The sequence below is a fragment of the Myxocyprinus asiaticus genome, chromosome 38 (genome assembly GCF_019703515.2).
Source record: "Myxocyprinus asiaticus isolate MX2 ecotype Aquarium Trade chromosome 38, UBuf_Myxa_2, whole genome shotgun sequence".
Taxonomy (NCBI): domain Eukaryota; kingdom Metazoa; phylum Chordata; class Actinopteri; order Cypriniformes; family Catostomidae; genus Myxocyprinus; species Myxocyprinus asiaticus.
This window is the reverse complement of record NC_059381.1, coordinates 30,306,724-30,327,015: the sequence shown is the minus strand read 5'-3', so window position 1 is coordinate 30,327,015 and position 20,292 is coordinate 30,306,724. Positions and strand designations below refer to the sequence as shown.

The following is a 20,292-nucleotide window of genomic DNA, read 5'->3' as shown; positions in this document are numbered from 1 at the left end:
AAAATATACATTTTTTTTGTGAACTATCCCTTTAAATTTCTCAGGGACGGCTAGTGTTACTGCTATCTAACGTCATTGTCATGTTTAATGAAGGCAGGTTGTACAGGTTTCAAATTTGATTAAAGGTGCTGTAAGCAATTTTAGCCGTTTGACAAGCTGAGCTGTTAGATTAGCCACACCCCCTCTTTCCAAAACCCCGCACTCCAAAGATACCAAATGAGCTTTATTGACACCGACACGAGCAGAAACGGTTGTCAAAAACAACAACAGCAAAATAGTGCCCTAAACTGACAACTGTTATGAACAACATGGCATAAAAATGGCATTAAGCCTCAATAATTTGCTGCAACTACAACAATATAAAAACGTGCAAAATGACTGACAGGCACAAAGCGTCATTGTCTGCGGCCCATGGACACTTATTTGTTTGCTGTTTACAGAGTCTAGAGCTGTCACAGAGACTGGAGAGATATCTCACGACACTTATTTATTTACATTAATGTACATTAATATACATTAATAACTTTCAGGGAGTAGCAAAAATGTTTGTATACCTTTCCATGAAAACAATCCCTTACAGCAACTTTAAATACTGTCTTTTAAAAACAAAAAATTATCAAATTTTATGGTCATTTTTATTTTAGTCAGTTTTGGAGTCATGAAAATATATTTTAGTTTAGTTTTAGTTTTTCCAATAATGTTTTTATTTTATTTTCTTTAGTTAATGTTTCTATTAAAATGTACTGTCTTCTCTTTCCACACTGACAGCTACTTTCAGTTTTAGTATGAGTAAGTCTCTTGGCATCTGCACCTGATGTAGACACAACTGATACTGACTGCTCCATCTGAACAAACTGATTTGATTTAATTACTTACAAAATGAACAGTCAGTCGTAAAGATCAGATTTGAAAAACTATTTGGATATGTGTGCAGTGTAATCAAATCCATAATGAATTAGTGAAAATGTCGTTTGTGCCTTTTCTACCACTAAAGCCACAGGTTTTCCAGACAAACTTTGTGACCGTGTGTGTTACCTTGATGACAGACTGGCCTGCTCTGGACAGGGGGCTGTGCATCTGAGCGGCTGCGGCCATGTTGGCGATATTGTTCAGGTGGTTCATCTGGTTCATCGCCATGGCAACAGAGGCAGGCGGCAGACTGACGGGCAGCAGGGGGTGGGGCATCATCATGAATGGCAGGTCAAGCCCTGAGAGAGACAGACAGAGAAAGAGAGACACTTTTATTACTCTGTTTATATGAGAGTAAAGGGGTGAATCTCACCAAAACTGTCAAGAAGGGGTCATAATTTTAATCCCAAAAAAATAAAATAAAAATAAAATTAAAAAATGAAATTATATTTTGCATAAAGAAACTGAAGCCTACTTTCTGGACCATTTAGACCATTATGATGACAGTGTAGCACATTTCCTTTAAATTCTTATTACTGTAATGCAAAAAACAAAACAAGAAAATAAATGTATTATTTAAAGCTGAAGTGTGTAACTTTTTCTATGTTAAAATACATTCTCCTATCCCAGCTTAATATGCAGAGACAACTATAAGTAACCCATTCATATATATATTTATTTTTTATTGTATACATCCGTTTAAATATCTGTATGTTTGAGTGGCCCGCCCAGCCCCTCACAACAATATTGACTCAATTAATTGTGTTAGTTGGGGGCGGGATCTGTTTGTTCTATCATTTTAATAAGTCAAACCCAACTTAGACTTTGGGAAGTGTTTAATGTTACTTGAATTGGTGATATTTTAGTGCATTTCTATCTTTATACTGTAGAAGGCTTTGTTTGGAAAAAGGTTAATAAAGCATTATATTGTTACATTTTGTTTTGTTTTCTTTCCTAAGAAGGAAATAAATGCATTTGACAGGAAAATAATTTTATGTAGAGTCAAATTTCTGCACTTTCAAAATCTGCGATTAATTGCGAATAATTATGAAAAATTATGCGATTAATCACAACTGAATTTTTTTAATTATTTTTTTACAAATTTAAATCGACTGACAGCACTAAAATAAATAAATAAAATGTTAGATTACTGAAATGAAATACATTGTGGATGTCATTTCATGTGGTCTTTAAACAAACAATAAATAACATGAAAATGATTTGATAAGCTTGAAGAAAGCATACAGTGGTTTGGAGCACAGTCTAAATGAGCAGACAAATCCTTGAATGGGACAATACAACGCTAGCATGACATTTGTAGCTGATAAATCAAACAGCGCAGAATCAATTCACCTTGTTATAAAATGAATGAGTGAATGTGATTAATGAATGACTCACGGTTAGCCAGGAGATGACTCTGCTGTAGGGAAGAGAGATGAGACCCTGACAGGCCGTGCTGAGCGGAGAAGCCGACATTAACCAGACCATGCTGGGCTCCAGAGGAAGGGGGGGACTGGAGTTTCTCTTTATCCCAAGACGACTCACTGCCGCCTGGGGACAACAGAGACATAGAGAGGGCAGATTGAGTGGAAGAGAGCCTGGATGTCTATATAGAGCCAGAAATCCTAGAATACTGACAAAATCCCCTAGAGATATGGATAAGAAAAATGGGTTTTCATTGCTCATTTGAAAACTCTGATGTACTAAGAAGACATATTCTAACGTTCAGAACTCCAATACTTTATAGTTCATAGAAGTTCATAGAAACTGTCATAAAGGCTGTCATTCAGGCCAATATCTTTGGGTTTGGAACTATCCCTTTAAAAGGGTTCACCACGCTGCCAATCACTCAGTGCTCGTCCCAGAGCAGGTGACACCTGGGAATTAATCAGTGGAATGAAATGCAGCAGAAAAGCTTGTTGCGAAGCGCCATAAAAAAAACTTAAGTTGAATTAGTTGAGAGAAGAGCGAGACAGAGTGAGAGAACGCAAAGCGGAGGAGAGGAAATCATTGTCTAATTCTGCCTAATAAGCAACGGAGGTCCTACGAGTGATCCAGCAGATGGTGTTTTTGCAACAGATTGCAGTGAGTGATTCTTTTAATAATAATGCGAATTAAAATCTCTCTCTGTAGAATGCGGGGGCGCCGTTCATCAGGGAGCCATTTGAATGAGCGCGAGAAAACAGCCTGATAAAGTAATGGCTTTGCCCAAACACCTGAGGCCGACCGGAGCACATGCAAACGTGTTTGTGTGTGATGAGTGATTGTAGAGGGGCGGATGATGAAACATAAAATGATGAGGGAAGGACCAGGCATCCATGACATCTGATATCAATACACAATCCATAAGCAATACACACCCTATGTAATGCAGTCATAATAGCATGTGAACTGCTTGAGAATGAATTGTGAAAGCCATCCCTGCATAATGATGCATAAATGTCACTTTAATCAGTTTGAATATCCCTCAAACAAGATAGAAAAATGTAATGTAAACAGAACAATATTCTATGATTTATTTTCATAAATTCATAAAAAATATTCCTACTGGTACAGTTGTTCCATAAAGGTGCAGTTAGTCATGTACTGTTTATGTTTCACTGGCTGATATGACGTGGAATGTGGTCGTGGAATTTATACTGACAAGTTTCAGCATGGATGCACCCATGATTTATTGCTCAATGAAAAGTGTGCGATTATATGGGAGTAACTAAGACAAAATAAAAAACAAACCACTAATACTAAATCATAGCAAAACGTTTTCAAATAAACAGTTAAACAATAAACATTTTTATTTTGACTATTTTATTATTCATATTATTATTATATTTTTGCATTTTATTGATTATTTTTTATTATTTTTCTGTTTATTTATTTATTTTGTATTATTATTATTATTATTATTATTATTAATAGTGTTCTTATAGCTTAAATAGGAGTGCATGACTAGTAGGTCATGGGTTTGATTCCTCAGGAACACGCATATTGATAAAATTAATATACTGGATGTGCCGTAAGACACTTTGAATGAAAGCATCTGCCAAATGCATTAAATGTTAAATATTATTAGGGTTCTTTCAGAACAAATGCATTCTTGCATTAAAAAGCTAGACACAGCTCAACGAATATAACAGAATGCAGGTGTCTCACAACACCTTTTTAAAAGTTGAATTTCACAGGTGCATTTGTCACTAATGATTTATTTTGCAACCAAAAGTGTCCGATAATAGGGGAGTTACTGAGAAAAAAATAAAAAAAATAATCAAACAACATATACCAAGGCAAATTAAAAGTGTATGTATTCATTGTTATTATTATTATTATTATTAAATGCTAGCAACGCCAAGGGTATGGGTTCAATTCCCCGGTAACACAGGTACCAAGGATGCTGTACAGATTTTAAAATCAAAATTACGATTTTTTAAGACCTTTTCTAAGACTTTAACAAATAAAATGAGTATGGTATGTCCATCCCAGATCATATTAAAATTGTTTTATGTACCAAAATATCAACACATACGAATTATAGGTCGACTGATATTGAATTTTGCTGATACAATAATGTGTTGGAAGGCAATAACTGATCAATCGACCGGTAGTTTTTAAAATTGATATATCAAATGTGTTAAAGATTTTCTTAGCATTTTTTTAATGTGATGGGCACAGACACAGAGGCAACAAGAAACCAAATTTCCAATAATAACTTGAAAAAAGAAATGAAGATTTGGTGCATAACGCAGTACTATAAACAAGCCGAAAATACACTCGTACTCTTATTTTGAAATGTCTGTACTCCAAGTTGCTCACACAAACAGATAAGGAAAATAAAATATGCACTCTTACAATCATCTACAAATTATTACTATAGACACACTGTAAAATAAAGTGTCAAAAACAAAAACAAGCAGTAATTAACTGCTCTGAAACCGCTGGAAACACAGTATCATGAGCTCCCTGAGAGCTTGGAGAATGTGCAACAGTGCCACGTCTTCCCTTTGAAGCATGGAGCACATACAGACTGCACATTTAATTAAATCACAACCTTCTGCAGTTTAATAATTACATTTGGCCATATCGTGATTTCTGTTTTTCTGTCCCTAAATTTAAGACCACTTTAAATGATAATTAAGACATTTGTTATACCATTTAAGACTTTTATGGCCTTACATTTTGAAAACTGAATTTAAGACATTTTTAGAGTTTTTAAGGACCAACAGAAACCCTTCGTACTGATAAAATTGATATTTTGGATGCACTGTAAGTCGCTTTGAATAAAGGTGTCTGCCAAGTGCATAAATGAACATTATGATTAGGGGCTGTTCAGACCGAACCTGTTCTTGCACTAAAAAAGCTAGACGCAGCGCAGTCTTGACACGGCATCTAATAATATTTGCCACTTTTGAGCAAGACACTGAAAAACAGCAGGACACAGCACAAAAATCACAAATAGTCCATGTAGCACGTTTCCATAAAAAAACAATTAAAAAACAGCACAAAGGATGCAAAAACACATTTGGTGCGAACAGCCCCTTAATTGTGTATATATATGTGTATACATGTATATATAATACCACTAACTGCTTTTGGCAAATGTAAGGCATTATTTTTATTTTTTTACCATGCCAATAAAGCCACTTGAATCATAAACACAGAGGAACAGAGAGCAAAAGTGTTTGCATTGCAAATTCCACCTGACCTATATTTGCTCTTGTCTAATGTAATTAATTTCTGAACATACATGCAGATCTCAGAGGTCCTGCGGTTAAGTCTAGGTGTTAAATGTGCCTGTATGCACAAGTTTGTCTCACACTGTTCAACACCATCAGCAAACTGCCTCCAGAACAGTCATGTTGCTAAGAGATGAACACATAATCACACTTCTAATTCGGCATTTCTCTTTTTTATAACATATCACATAACTCATGGGCTTGACCTCTGTGACAGGATAACTCCAGTGGAAGTCGGATGTCTGTGCGAATGTGAGAATGCATGCAGTATATTAGAGCGAGTGCTGAGTTGAACTATACACAGCTCTGGTGCTGATGGCCCATTTGGTTTCAGTCCAAGAACTCCTCTTGAGTTGGCTGCTAAAGTAATTAGCCTAAAAGTGATGCTAGCCAGGAGAGAGAGAGAGGGAGTGAGAGATATGGAGAGCTTCTGTGTTTCTCTGTTCTGTCCAGCTGTCAGTCATGCTTTGCAAATGTGTCCATCACTACATTGCTCCTTAACCACATGCTGACAGAGATGCCTAACTGCATCCTTTTTATAAAGCCTGCTGTAATTACGATACGCATGCATGGGCACATACATAGAAACACTATTCCCCTACAATATACAACACTTCTCCCAATTTAAAACATCAGATGCACAACTTTAAAAAAAAATAGGTTGACTTTTAAAATCTGATTGGATGAGCTGTGTTTGAAGTCACTGTAAAATAGCAATTTACTGTACCTGTGTCTACACATCAACTGTATTGTATATTAATGTGTGACGTTTATATATCTACAATAATGAACTATATTATGCAGCGGAATAGACCCTTTCACAGACTGTGATGATACATGTCCACCTAAATTCAGCAGGGTAAATTTAGCAATTTTGTTTCTGTTCAATGCTTTAATTATTAAAAGTACTTTTTTATCACTATCCTTATTTATTTTACATTGGCATTGATTTAAAAGAAGTAAACAATGCTGTGATGGGCTTTCAAATATGTCTCTCTTCTGACTATAATAATCCAACGCTCTCTAATTTTTTCCTGTTTTGGAAAGTCATGGAAACGATTCGTGTTGGAGCAATTGGGAATGCAAACAAAAAAATGTGCTATGGTCTTCCATGCACATCTATAGAAGTTTATATCCGCATTTCAAACCTGGAAATATGAAAAAGGTCTATAACTGTTTATTGTTATTATTATTATAAATAATTGTAATTATTTATTGAATATGTAAATACAAATGATTAAACTGCAATTACAGCCATTATAAAACCAAAAACTTACTCAAGTATGGACATTACAGTGATTTTACCATGGTTAAGGGGATTTTAGGCACTCTGCATTGTATCATGAATAAGACCACCCATTACCATGGTAAAATCACTGTAAAACACGGCCTCCAGTGATTTGGCTTTCATGACACCTCTTTTAATTTGTGTCAATTTCAAGTTTGTGTCATCCCTCAAAAACATTAACACCTCAACATCAATATTTACCCCTTGAAAACACTCTTGTATGTGATTCATTCTCTCAATCACACACTCTCTATTTATGGTTTGTGGAGTGAAGCTTTCAATTACAGGGATAACAGGATACAATATATAAGTGATAAAGTGAGACACATACGGTATCACTTCTTAATGAAGCTCTTCTGAGGCCTCCCGGGGGAAAAATGAACATGGTCATAAGGTCTGATCATGTAGTGATACGCTTTTTGTATTTGCTGTAATGATTGACTTCTATCTAACATGGATGCACCTAAATAGAAATGTTAACCAATACAAATAGCTGATTAGTATTCTGGCAGATAATCAATCTGATGTATAATTGATAACAAGACAGATAAAACAGGTTTTTATTCTGTTCTGATAAATATACACCCTTTGTAAAGTAAAAAACAGCACAAATTGCATACTTCACATAAATGAAATTAGATATCAAAATGTTATATTGTACAGATTGATAACTGTTTAGTACTTTTGAAGCCTGCCATAGATACAAATAAAAAAATAAAAAAAGATAATGTTCAAATTAGAAAAAATAAACTCACAAGTTAATATCGGCCAATTCTGACCGGTCCACATAATAATAATACAAATAATAATAATAATAATGTTTGATTTGGAAAAAATAAGCTCATAGGTCAATATCAGCCAATTCTGACCGGTCCACATAACAAAAAAAATAAAAAAAAAAAAAATAATGTTTGAATTGGCAAAATAAGCTCACAAGTTAACATCGACCAATTCCAATTGGTCCGCATCATAATTAAATAAATAAAGATCATATTTGAATTGGAAAAAAATTAAGTCAAGTCAAAATCGGCCAATTCTGACTGGTTCAAATAATAATAATAAAAAAGTAATATTTGCAAATTATCCATATACAAATATTGATATCTTTACTCCAGATATCCCTTCTATCTAACTTGTCTAATGGATTCAGATGCAAACCACAGGAGGAACCGATGGAGCTAAATGACATTTGTAGTAAAAGCAGTAGTGTATTGTTTAATGCCATTTCAGCAAAGGCTATTTTCATGGCAAAAACAAGGTGGAATCATCCAATCAATAAGGAAAGAAAGAAAATAAATAAATAAATACATATAGTTAAAATGAATAAACGTATAAACCAAGCATACAAACAAATAATCTTCAACCAAAAAATAAATGCCATTTGTCTTGTGCCTTAAAGAAGACTTACAACAGAAAGACATTACAGGTGACTGCTGGAATGAGTTTCAAAGTTGTCATTTGTGATCCCAATTCAGTGAGACCCTTGAAGACCCTCCTTTGCAAAGAATAGGGTGTAATAATAACCAATTTCAGAAGGGAAACCTTTTCTACACATTTGAGGGAAAGCAAGAAAGTCAGTGTCCTGTTCCTTTAGTCTACTGAAATGGAGTGTTTTTGGCCTATCAGACTCGCCATCTGCCACCTAAGCTTGCCCTCGTCCACAGAGTTCCACCATGCACTGCTTAGAACTGCAGTACATGTTTGCGTATATGAATAATATAACTGGAGAGCACATTAGCATTGAGGTCAAAACTGTGGTGTCTTAAAATGCCCACCGCATTACTAAGCACAAAGTATGGTTTGGAACATTTAAAAGAAGAGCGCATTCACTTTGATCAGAGAAATATACAAATATTCTGATGTTTTTTTGGATGGGTTATTATTTTTGTGGCCCACGAATCATCTTCTCGGCATTGTTGTTTGGGCTTGTGATGGGTTTGGGGTCTTCAGGCCCCCGTTTGAGTGGTCACATGTGTTGATGTCGGCCCTGTCTGTGTGTGGCGTTGTAAACAGAAACTGTGTGTTTACGTCTTCAAGCCTCTCTATGGTCAGTGGAAAAGCAGGAAGTGTACGTGTGTGTTTACTCCACCCCAAACAAAATGCTGGGGTAAATGACTTACTCTCACACACTTAAGAACTGAGGGGGTTTTTGTACTTGTGTCACAACGTGACCCAGACAGTAAGCTCAGAGTGACAATAAGGTCCAGACACAACACTAAATTTAACCTATATAAAGTATAAATGTCTTTGATAACATTTTTGCCTGTAACCAATCAATATCAGACTTTTGGTGAAAATGGCTTTTTAAAAGTCTTGTGCTTGGTTTCTTTAGTGCATCCATGTGTGATTAGAATTACATTTTTTTGGTTGATGTTTTTAATCAACAACTGACTGTCCAGAACAGAAAGGGTATAAAAAGAGACATTATTCAATGACATACGGATCAGTGGATCTCGTCTTTGTACACACAGAACGAGTTAGAACAAACTTTTACTCTCAACGTGCAATGAAAGGACCTCTGTGTTAATAACTTCTTCTCTATACTACTCAATAACTGGGGAGTGAAATCTGAACAGTTACTAGCCAGTGACTAATCACTGACATTTTTAGTCACATAGCGTGAGATTTGGTTGCTGTGTGGGTTTCCACACAGAGTGAAAGATCGATCTTGGGATTCAAGAATCAATAACGAGATCGTTCAAACAGCGATTGTGATGCATCGGAAAATCGAAATTTTTACCCAGCCCTACTGGTTAAGCTTGTGAGTTATAGGGATGTGCAAAACTACATTCCAAATTGACTAGTTTGGTGGGTTGCCTAAACAACTAGTTGATTAATTGGTCTTAAAACCTGTTGAGGCACTTGCCTTTTGGAGCACATACCCTAAAAAAGGCATACCTTAACAAAATGGTTGCACTTTCCGAACCCTTTGGGCGACTACTATGACTTTGGAGTCTTCTGAATGTACTTTAAGGAAAAAAAGCAACTGGAACTGAAGTGTTTTGCGCAAAAAAAAATTTGTTTTATAAAAAACATATTCAAAATGTGCCAGAGCAACCCAAAAAAGCAATGGTCTCAAAACCACAAGTCTCAATAAGTTATATTTCAAATTCCAAATTACCATTTAAAATACCTATTTTGTATAAAAAAAGGAATTTGGAGGCGGGCTCATTTTGTTTGAAAGACTCTATGGGAATAGATCATATACAGTTTTACAACAGAAACACTGCTTGGGTGCATTATGTGTTGGAAAACATTTGTGCACAATTACTCTCAGAAGGATTCTAAAAGGACATAAAGTACAATCAGATGTTATGCACTAGATGCTACCATGGAAAGTTTACTCGTGTGATGGATTGAATTAATCTATGGCTTGATATTTCATAATGAATGCATGAATCCCATATTTGATTTGCATGTTTTCATTTGTACTCCTGTCACCAGTGGTGGAAATGGCCGAGATTCACTGTGGGGAACTCTAGTTTTTTGGGGGTGTTCACGAGGATGCTTTAAATCATTGAAAATAATTGAAGGATTAGAGTAAAGGCATTTATTATGCTACAATTGACTTTTTTTTCCCTCCCCTTTTTCTCCCCAATTTGGAATGCCCAATTCCCAATGCTCTCCCCAAGGTCCTCGTGGTGGCGTAGTGACTCAACTCAACTCGGGTGGCGGAGGATGAATCTCAGTTGCCTCCGTGTCTGAGACCATCAATCTGCGCATCTTATCATGTGGCTTGTTGAGCGCGTTACCGCAGAGACATAGCACGTGTGGAGGCTTCACGCTATTCTTCGCGGCATCCACGCACAATGCACCATGTGACCCACTGAGAGCGAACCACATTATAGCGACTCTACCTTCCCTAGCAACCGGGCCAATTTGGTTGCTTAGGAGACCTGGCTGGAGTCACTTAGCATGCCCTGGATTCGAACTCGCGACTCCAGGTGTGGTAGTCAATGTCAATACTCGCTGAGCTACCCAGGCCCCCATTATTACCATTTTAACCGTTCTAATAAAAAGAAATGTTATTTTAGTACTAAATTAATATATTAAATGATTTCTTAAGGATTATGTGACACATTATTTTCTCAGTAGACTGGTGTAATGGGGCTTTGCCATCATGGATACAAACTGAATTGAATTATAAATAAAAACATAAAACACTTATTTCAGATTATAGAGATTATATCTCTGTAATCTATAACAACTGTACACTTGAGGAATGAAAATTCTTGGTCGAAATTGAACATTCTGAACACATTTTTTTGTTTTTTCTTAAAAAATAAATAAATAGCCAAATCTACTGGATATTTCCCTTCATTTTAATGAATGGGCATTTGCTGTCAGCCACGCTAAACCACGCCTCCAGCATTGCGTGTGTGTGTGTGTCAAGACAGCATTCTCGAAGAAGAATACGAATACAAACGGCTCAGCATTTATTTGTGCATTAAATTACACATAAAAATTATGTACTTGTGGATAATATTGTGAGCAAAGAAAACCGTATATTTGTGCATTCTTCTGTTGCGTGGATTTCTAAATTGAACGCGTGTGGGTCTGTTGCGTGCATGTGTGGATTGGTTGCTCGTGGATTCCCGTGTGCATCTGTCGATCTGTTGCGTGAATGTGTTCTGGCCACTCACATAGTCAACACTGCGCAACTATAGACGCAGAAGATCCCACACATTTATGGGCGGAACCCACAAAGCTTTCGGATGCTATTTAGTGAAGAAAAGATGTATAAATGTAGCCAGTCTGAATGGGAACGCCGTTCCCCCACGAAATTCACTCTGTGACCTCTAAACCCCCCACCCCGCCTCATTTCCAGCCCTGCCTGTCACAAATTATTATATAACTGTTGCTGTAACATTCCAATCATAAAACCGTGATCAAATATTGAAGCTGAACACTTAGTCAACATTAATAACATTTTTGGATGGTACCGTATACATTATGTAAATGTCCCCCAGTTGATACATTCCGCTTCAACAAAGCTCTGAATAGTTAGGCTGGTTTCGGGTTCACCTAACCACAAATGGACACGTTTCTTAGGGGGCATTCATACATAATCTCGGAAAGGGTTTTTATTCGGTGAGAATAGGCTGAAAATTTGAACAGAACTGTTACTTTAAAATCTGATGACAGAAACATTGACATGGAGAAAAAGCAGTTTTCAATTGAAATGATCCTTGTTTAATTACATAACATTTAATGTAAATGTGGGCTAATGATGGATGATATATTGACAGTAAAAAGGTCGTGCTTATAGTTGAGACATGCAGAATTTTCATTTTGGGGAGAACTATTCCTTTAAAGGGTAATGTCTTTATTGAACGTAACCTTGAAACTGCCCATATTGTGTAGCCCTAGTAGCAATAATAACCAATCAGCACACTAAGGTACGATTTGTGAATGTCATAGAGTGCATTTCAAATGACTAACAACTCAAAGAAGTCATGCATATGCACCAGGTATAGCAACAAAAACCATGCAGTTGCTTCAGTTCCGCCAGGTCTATTTAAAACTAAACATACTGTGCAACACACACATGCATTCATTAATATCGTTATGCCGGCAAACCTTACAGTCTCGTACACAAAAACACACGCGCACACACACACACACACACACACACACACACACACACACTGTCCGGGAGCGCATTAACAGCTTGTAGCGGGTACGGGCAGAGGACGGCACGCTGGCACTCTGTTTGTCATATTTCTTGTGGGCCTCGCCATCTGCCGGAGTGGCATTTTCATGGCTGTTTACCCTGACTCCCGCCAAGGAATCATCTGCCACCGCATAATGCAGCCCGCGAAAAAAAGGGGGGATTAAGTTGGTAATGCAACTGAGACTATTGCTAATTTGGTGTAATTGGGAAGAAATGAAGATAAATGAGGGCGAGAGAAGGAGAGGTAATCAGTTCGGCAGGCAGTACAGCTGTGTTTTTGGCCAAACTCAACCCCCCCCAACTCACTCCCCCTCTGAGCATCACCCCCCCCCCCCCCACATCACCCCATGCTCAACAAGGTGCATGCAAATTCAAACTAATGACAAATGCGCTTGGCTGACACCCACACTAGCACAGGGTTATGTGATTTTTTCAGTTTAAGGATGTAAAGTGATGACCTTCACAGAAGAATTCTCTAACTTTTCCTGAATGTAAAGTAAAATTAAATTTATTCTGACCAAAAAAAAACAAAAAAAAAAAAATAAAGTTCATATCAATAAAGAGCTGTATAGGTTTATATGCTTTATGGTAGGGATGCACAATATATTGGTGACCAAGTACTGAAGAGTCAGTATTTTTTTCTGCTGTCCATTATAATGTTCTGAAGCCTGATTTCAATTGTAGCATGTAATTTCCCTAAGTGTGAAAGAAGTGTTTGCCTAGAAACAGGCAAAACAGTGTTTATAAAAAAAATGACCATCATATTGGTTATAAGCTGTGACAAATAACTATTATCGGCTCTCTGTATTGGCCACATTTCTATATCAGTGCATCCCTTCTAAATGGTCACCATTGGTTGTTTATTAAAAGTAAGAAAAATCAGATTGTGATATATATCAGGAATAGAGGTTGACCGATATTGGATTTTGCCGATACCGATAACTAAGGTGGTGGAAAGGGACGAAAACCGATTAATCGACCGATGGTTTTTAAAATCGATTTAATTAATGCATTTTCTTTCTTCTTTTTCTTACTGTGACTGCACAGACAGAGACTACAAGAGTCCAAATTTAATGAAATCCCAGATGCAGTTTATTGTGCAACCAAAATCCCAATATCATCAATAATGTAATACATTATAACCACTAACATTAGCCACTTTTCCACCATCGGGCCAAACAGTTCTGAGCACTGTGAGGAATGGTTCCAGAAGCATTTCCACTTGAGCACGGTTCAGCACAGCAAGATTACAAACTGTTCTCAGCTTGGGTTTCTCTGCTAACTGATTTTTAGCTAACCGTGTTCAACAATGCTGGTCGAATGGCTTTAGTACATGACAACTCATGATTTCGCCCATTTCGATTTTTACTCCACTGATGGTTAGGTTTAGGTTTAATTCCAAAAACTAGTTCTTAAAGTTGCAAAATTGATATATCGGTCAACTTTTATTCAGAAAATATGTTACTGTATAATATATAGGGTTGTCAATTTAATGCATTAAATCAGTGTGATTAATTATATAAACAATGTACACAACAAATCATGTTCCCGGACCATAATAAGGAATATTCCTACCATTGAAGCAATTCAAGCTTGAAAGACCACTTGTTTTCTCCAGGGGGCAGTAAGCAAAACTCCAGCGCACAGCTTAAACAAAGAACAAACCACACTCACAAACAGCACAACATGAGGACACATTCAATCTCAAGGTTCCTGTTTATCTAAGTTTCAGACTACATTTAATTTGACACAGCGACCTAAAAGCAGTATGTTTATAATGCAACGCAACCAAAGTGAGACACTCCAAAAGCATCTGTCTGACGCAGGTGTACAGAAAAGCCCTTATAAGAAATCTCGGACTGTTTGACAAATTCAGTTGCAAAATGGATTGCTGTGAACTGTAGGCCAATGACTGGATTATGTTCTATAATATGGAAATAAACAATATATTGCATTCTAAAGACACTTTTTATATTGTCTTATCAATGATTTACTCATCTGCCACAATAATGTAATGCATTTTAATTATCTGAATTATAATTTATATATATATATATATATATATATATATATATATATATATATATATATATATATTAGTAATTATTAATATAATACCATTTATTATTATTTCATCATTATCTATATTAATTTATTGTTATTTGAGGGTCTTTTCCTGCAAATATTTATATATGCGATTAATTCGATTAATTAATCAGCATACCATGTAATTAATTTGATAAAAAAATTAAATCGACTGACAACCCTACTAATATACTTTAATTTTATTACTCTAATATAAATGTAATGATCTGTTTAAAAATATGCTTTTGTTTCATTTTTCACCTTTCTTCAACCCCAAGAGATGGAAAAGAGATTGCAGTAGGACAGCTGACATAATTGCCATCTTTGAAGCCTGGAGGGCTAGCTTGTCCATGTGTAACATACTGGTTTAGACATGCTTTACAGTGTTAAGATTGACATCTGTCTATAGCTGCATGTTTTAAGGTTAGGAGGCTGATGGCGGAGTGCGTACATTCGTCTGTGAGTGGCAGCGTGTGTTAGATGCTCTGTATGTCGCCCGCTGAGCTAACTATATCCCTCTACACTGTGCCAGACACCCCTCTGGCTGCCCTACTCACAGTATCCACCCTGCTCCGCACAGATGTCCCTACACACACCCTTAAACACCTCGCACACTGCAGCCCCCCGAGAAGGACACCTTCACGGCAATGCATCAGTTTCAGCCGTCATGGTGATGCGACATCTGCGTGGAACTCCATCCAGTCGCACTGTATGCGAATCTTCTACACTGTAGAATATGATGCAAGCAGGTAACAACAAGTAAACACAAAACCTGCTCTTAAAAAGAGTTGGGATGTGCAAACTACATTGCAGAACACCAGATTGAGATTCATATTTATATAAATAAATGGTGTTTGCTTAAATTTGCACGCATAAAAGAACGTGTATTAATATTTACGTTTTACATTTAAGAGAAGAAAGATACCGTTCTGCCAGAGGAACGTCTTATGCATTAAACCAATCAGGTCAGAGTAAACTGGTCAAAGATAACCTAATTTGAATGATTCCAAGAAGCAGGATTAATTTGATTGGTTACCCGCCTTACCCCTTGTACTTACAAAACTCTTTTGATTGAGAAAGACGGAACAATGTATTAGATTATTTTTGGAAAATATTTTTGCCACAAATGCAAGTCATTTGCAATAGTTTATTTTTAACTATATAATTCGTTTTTAGAGATACAGATTGATTGTAGGTGGTCAATCTGTTTTTCTGTTTATGACACCCTGTCTTTGCTTAGTTTATCGAGATAAACTAAGCAACCCAACAAATCGACTAGTCAACCATCATGGCCCATCCCTTAGAACAGAGGACTCAATACAGTATATGACGAACCACTGCACTGAGCATATTGCACAGGAGTCACTTTCATACCAACTACCTTGAAATCCATTACTGATGCATTTTCTACTTTTATCAAGCATGCTATGATGTTGCTGGAAAGCACTTTAAAAAAGTAAACCCTAAAAATGTTCCTGTTTCATGTTGCACCTAATGCAATACACTGCATCTAATCGCTAACATCAAGGCTGGGCCAGTTGGACAGATTTTGCACAGAGCAATGGTAAATCTCATTAGGTAAGGTGACTTACTTGCAAACAACTCTGAAGACGAGATGTTGTGATGACTGAGAAGACAAAAAGCATGGATGTCTTTACAAGTTTATGAAAACGCCTCCATTCAAAGTCCCATAGGAGTGCAGGTAGCTTCGGGTTTGGGGTTGCTTTTTCAAAGTATTGTGATATTTTAACTCATAATACTGATAATGGCAGGATTCAATATTTTTAGTTCAATTTTTCAAATGAATATTCTTTGGGGAAAAAAGAGATTCACCACCACTCAGAGCAAGTGTGTGAGTAGATGAAACATACTGTGGCATTAGGTCAACGTACAGTCTATTAACAAAGCCAACCTACTCTTATTCTGCAGACATGGTTAGAGGACCAGTGACCAAAAAGTCTGACTGTAGCGATTTCTAAAGCTTTCAAGCTACATCCACCAAACTTGGCACAGGCCTTCAGGCTGTTCTGACTTGGGTTTTTATGACTTTTCTAACTGATCAGAATGACAGTTTTCAAACAGCGGGCGATCAAAAATCCCATAGACTTACATTAATGGAATGTTCAAACAAGCCAAGACTATTTAAACACCAACTGTTAAAAAAATTAAAAAATAAATGTAAACAAGGCCTTTAAACTCTTTCCTTTCTTCCTTCCTTCCTTTCTTTCTTTTATACATCCATCCAGCCATCCATAACTTTCAGACAATGTATCTATCTAACTTTCAGACAAGGCTTTGTCAAGCCAACATCAAAGTTTGTCTTGACAAACTTTATCTATCTAGTTTCTAATAGTAGACTGCAGGGGTTTTCATGCTACGATAAACATGATGGAACCAAGGTAAGCTAATTCCTTTGCATTGTTTTTTTACTGATGCTCTACAATACTTCTGTTGGCTCTATGATGAGGCAGGAAGTTCAGCATTTGTTGTGCAAAGTACCAAAGTCCAATGAAGATGAACAGGTGAAAGACTGCAATATATCACAGAACTGAATCACAATACTATCGTATCGTGACCCAGATATCGACATAATATTGTATGGCCAAATCCCTGCTGATTCACACCCCTAAATACTATGTAAGAAAACAGTATTTCAGATTGGGCTGACAGGGTTTAATTTTACTTATCAAGGCAAAACTGAAGTGGACCAAGGACAGGGCCTTCTAGTCACGAATATCTAGTCACGAAAAGTTAGGAAAAAACAGGCAACCTAAAAACCCAGGTACGTTTCTGAATCCCACTGCTTCAGTAAATAAGTTGCTATTCTTGCTGAGGCCTCTCAATTATGAATGTCATATTTATACCTCCACCTCAAGTCGAATATTCAGCATCTCATCAGCCTCACTAACTGAGTCCTATATTGTGTCTCTCATGGGCCTTTTGTGCTGCATAAGATGGCACAGTCTTTCACTTACCCATATCACAGACACACATTAATGGCCATCAGAGAACTCTGTTCTCTTTGAACGGTTTACAGCGACTAGCCTTTGATCATAAGTAGTGCTGGCTTCACAGAAAGCCTGAAAAGATGTCTCTTTGAAATTGCCCTGCGTTTACATATCAATGAGTGCCACCGAAGATGAGGGCCTAAGCAACTCTCGTATGCCACACCTTAGAGGAAAAATTAAAAAATGTTCGACTAGACCAGTAAATGTAGATGAAGCTGACTAGCCAGCTTGATCCGGATGTGAAGACTCGTCAAGTGTTTATCCTCCATAGGCCGTGGCTTGTATGGCTTTTTGGAGTGGAGAGCTCCACGTCTTTATGGGCTTTCATTAGACTTTATTTTGAGGCTCATTTGAAATCAATCCCCCTTCGGACCCTTGTGTCGGGCGGATGAAAAATGAGGCGGGGCATTGGGGCTCAGGGCGGCCCCCCGTCGGTCCTGCGTGGCCCAGTCCGTTAATACAGCATCATCTGGTCGAACGGACAAGCAATTCCCACATCTCATTACTGACAGGAACTGTGGGTCATTACGCGGGATGGATTCCCATTAGCTGAATCGAGGGTTTGAGACTAAATACAGAAGCTTTGGACACAAGTACATACTCACAAGCACTGTGTTACACACTTCTCGGCCACTTTCAACCCGTTCATACATTTCTGGATGAGAATTACTTTTAAAAATTGCTATGGCTTGAACACTTCTCAGGCAGCAGCATTTTTGATGCATTCAAGGGGTTGTCTGTTATTTGACCAAACTGGGGTAAGAAAAAAAAAAGAGGGTGCACAATCATGAGGGGAAGATGAAGTTTTTATATCAATGCTGCATTGATGAAATACATCAAACACTTCAGCTTATTCAAAATCCAAACCTTTTATGCAGTTCCGCCTACAATGTCAATTAAATTGTGCTTATGATGTAAATTAAAGCTCATCTGGTCTTCCATTGGTTGTACAAACAGATAGTCCCAACCCAAACTCACATCATTGGTTTAGCCACTGTTGCTGTGTTGGCTTGATGAGCCACACAAAACAAATTGAGCAATTTTTGATAGAGACAAAGAGCCACAGTATCACACTTTTAGGTGAAATCAACCTACGAAAGGCTTCCTTATAGTTGACTCTGCATATTAAGCAGGGATACGAGAAAAACTTAAAGGAATATTTCGGGTTCTATAAAAGTTAAGCTCAGTCAACAGCATTTGTGGCATAATTATTTCGACTGTCCCTCTTTTTTTTTCTTAAAGCAAAAATTTAGGTTACAGTGAGGCACTTACAATGGATGTGAATATGGCCAATTTTTGGAGGGTTTAAAAGGCAGAAATGTGAGGCAGACCATCTTATAAAGGCACTAATGTTGTTTTCCTAACTTTCCACACCCGAGACCACTTGGAAATGTGGTCGGGGTACAGTTTATGTATATAGTTCACTGTTTAAAAAGCAATCTATTTAAACAACAGATGCACCCTTCTCAATTTTTAAAGTATAATGCATTTCTCATTGCTCTTTGTAACAAAATAAATTGCCTTCGTTAAGCATCTTGCATTCTTTGCATCTCTTGCAATGCATCCATGGCAGAAAAAATGCAAATGCCATTTTGTGAGTGTAAAGTTAACATATAAAGTCAAATACATAAATAACACAGTGACACTGGCATCTTATCCTGAGTCATTACCTGGTTACAGTGGTAAACAGCTGTTGCTAATATTTCACCAGTGAGTGGAATGGAACTATGGTTCCTTCCAAGCAATCTAACCCAGTGTGAAAAAAGGCTTAGTATTTGTACTTTAGGGTAAATCATTATACATTACATGGAAAGTAATTCAGGAGCATAATTTGCAGAGATTAAATGTATATGACGTATCGCTCTCCTTCCCGAAGAGAAGTCAATTCTCAGTGACGTGTTAATTCGGGATGACTGCACGGTCATCTGGAAATCAAGGTAACGGCGAGCCAGTCAGGAGCAGGTTTAAGCTTCAGTAGTGTAGGGAAGATGATGCATGGGCTGGTGAGTGAGAATAATGCAGGTCCTTCATACGGTCATCTGCTGCATCAACCATCTGTTTATCTGACAGACAGGGTGGCTAATCAATGTAGCTCTGCTCCACAGGTTTGTGTGTGAACGTATACTACTCAGTTGTTCTTTATGCAAGCTTGTGTGTGGCTTTGCATGTGTGGGTTTGCTATTAAAAATTAAAAAATGTGTGTGTGTGTGTGTGTGTGTGTGTGTGTGTGTGTGAGAGATGGTACTTATGGGTACATTTTACTGACATGTTTATGTATGTGTCTCCATGTTGAGCAGAGATACACTCACCTAGCACTTTATTAGGAACACCTGTACTCCTACTTATTCATGCGCTTATCGAATCAGCCAATCGTGTGACAGCAGTGCAATACATAAAATCATGCAGACATGGGTCAGGAGCTTAAGTTAAGGTTCACATCAACCATCAGAATGGGGAAAGAATGTGATCTCAGTGATTTCGACCGTGGCATGATTGTTAGTGCCAGACAGGCTGGTTTGAGTATTTCTGTAACTGCTGATCTCCTGGGATTTTCAAGCACAGCTATCTATAGAGTTTACTCAGAATGGTGCCAAAAACAAA

General features: G+C 37.2%; 1 protein-coding gene across 4 annotated transcripts in view; it reads right to left on the bottom strand.

The window, feature by feature from the left end:
• Positions 1-20,292, bottom strand: part of LOC127429056 (dachshund homolog 2-like) — a 236,359-nt gene that overhangs the window by 48,175 nt on the left and 167,892 nt on the right. For 2 of the 4 annotated variants that reach the window (XM_051677811.1, XM_051677810.1), the window contains exons 4-5: positions 2,308-2,460; positions 1,036-1,208 (exon numbers count right to left, since the gene is read on the bottom strand). In XM_051677811.1, the coding sequence (XP_051533771.1) occupies positions 1,036-1,208; positions 2,308-2,460 (326 nt within the window). The remainder of the gene's footprint in view (positions 1-1,035; positions 1,209-2,307; positions 2,461-20,292) is intronic. The other 2 variants (XM_051677813.1, XM_051677812.1) reach the window with 1 other exon arrangement.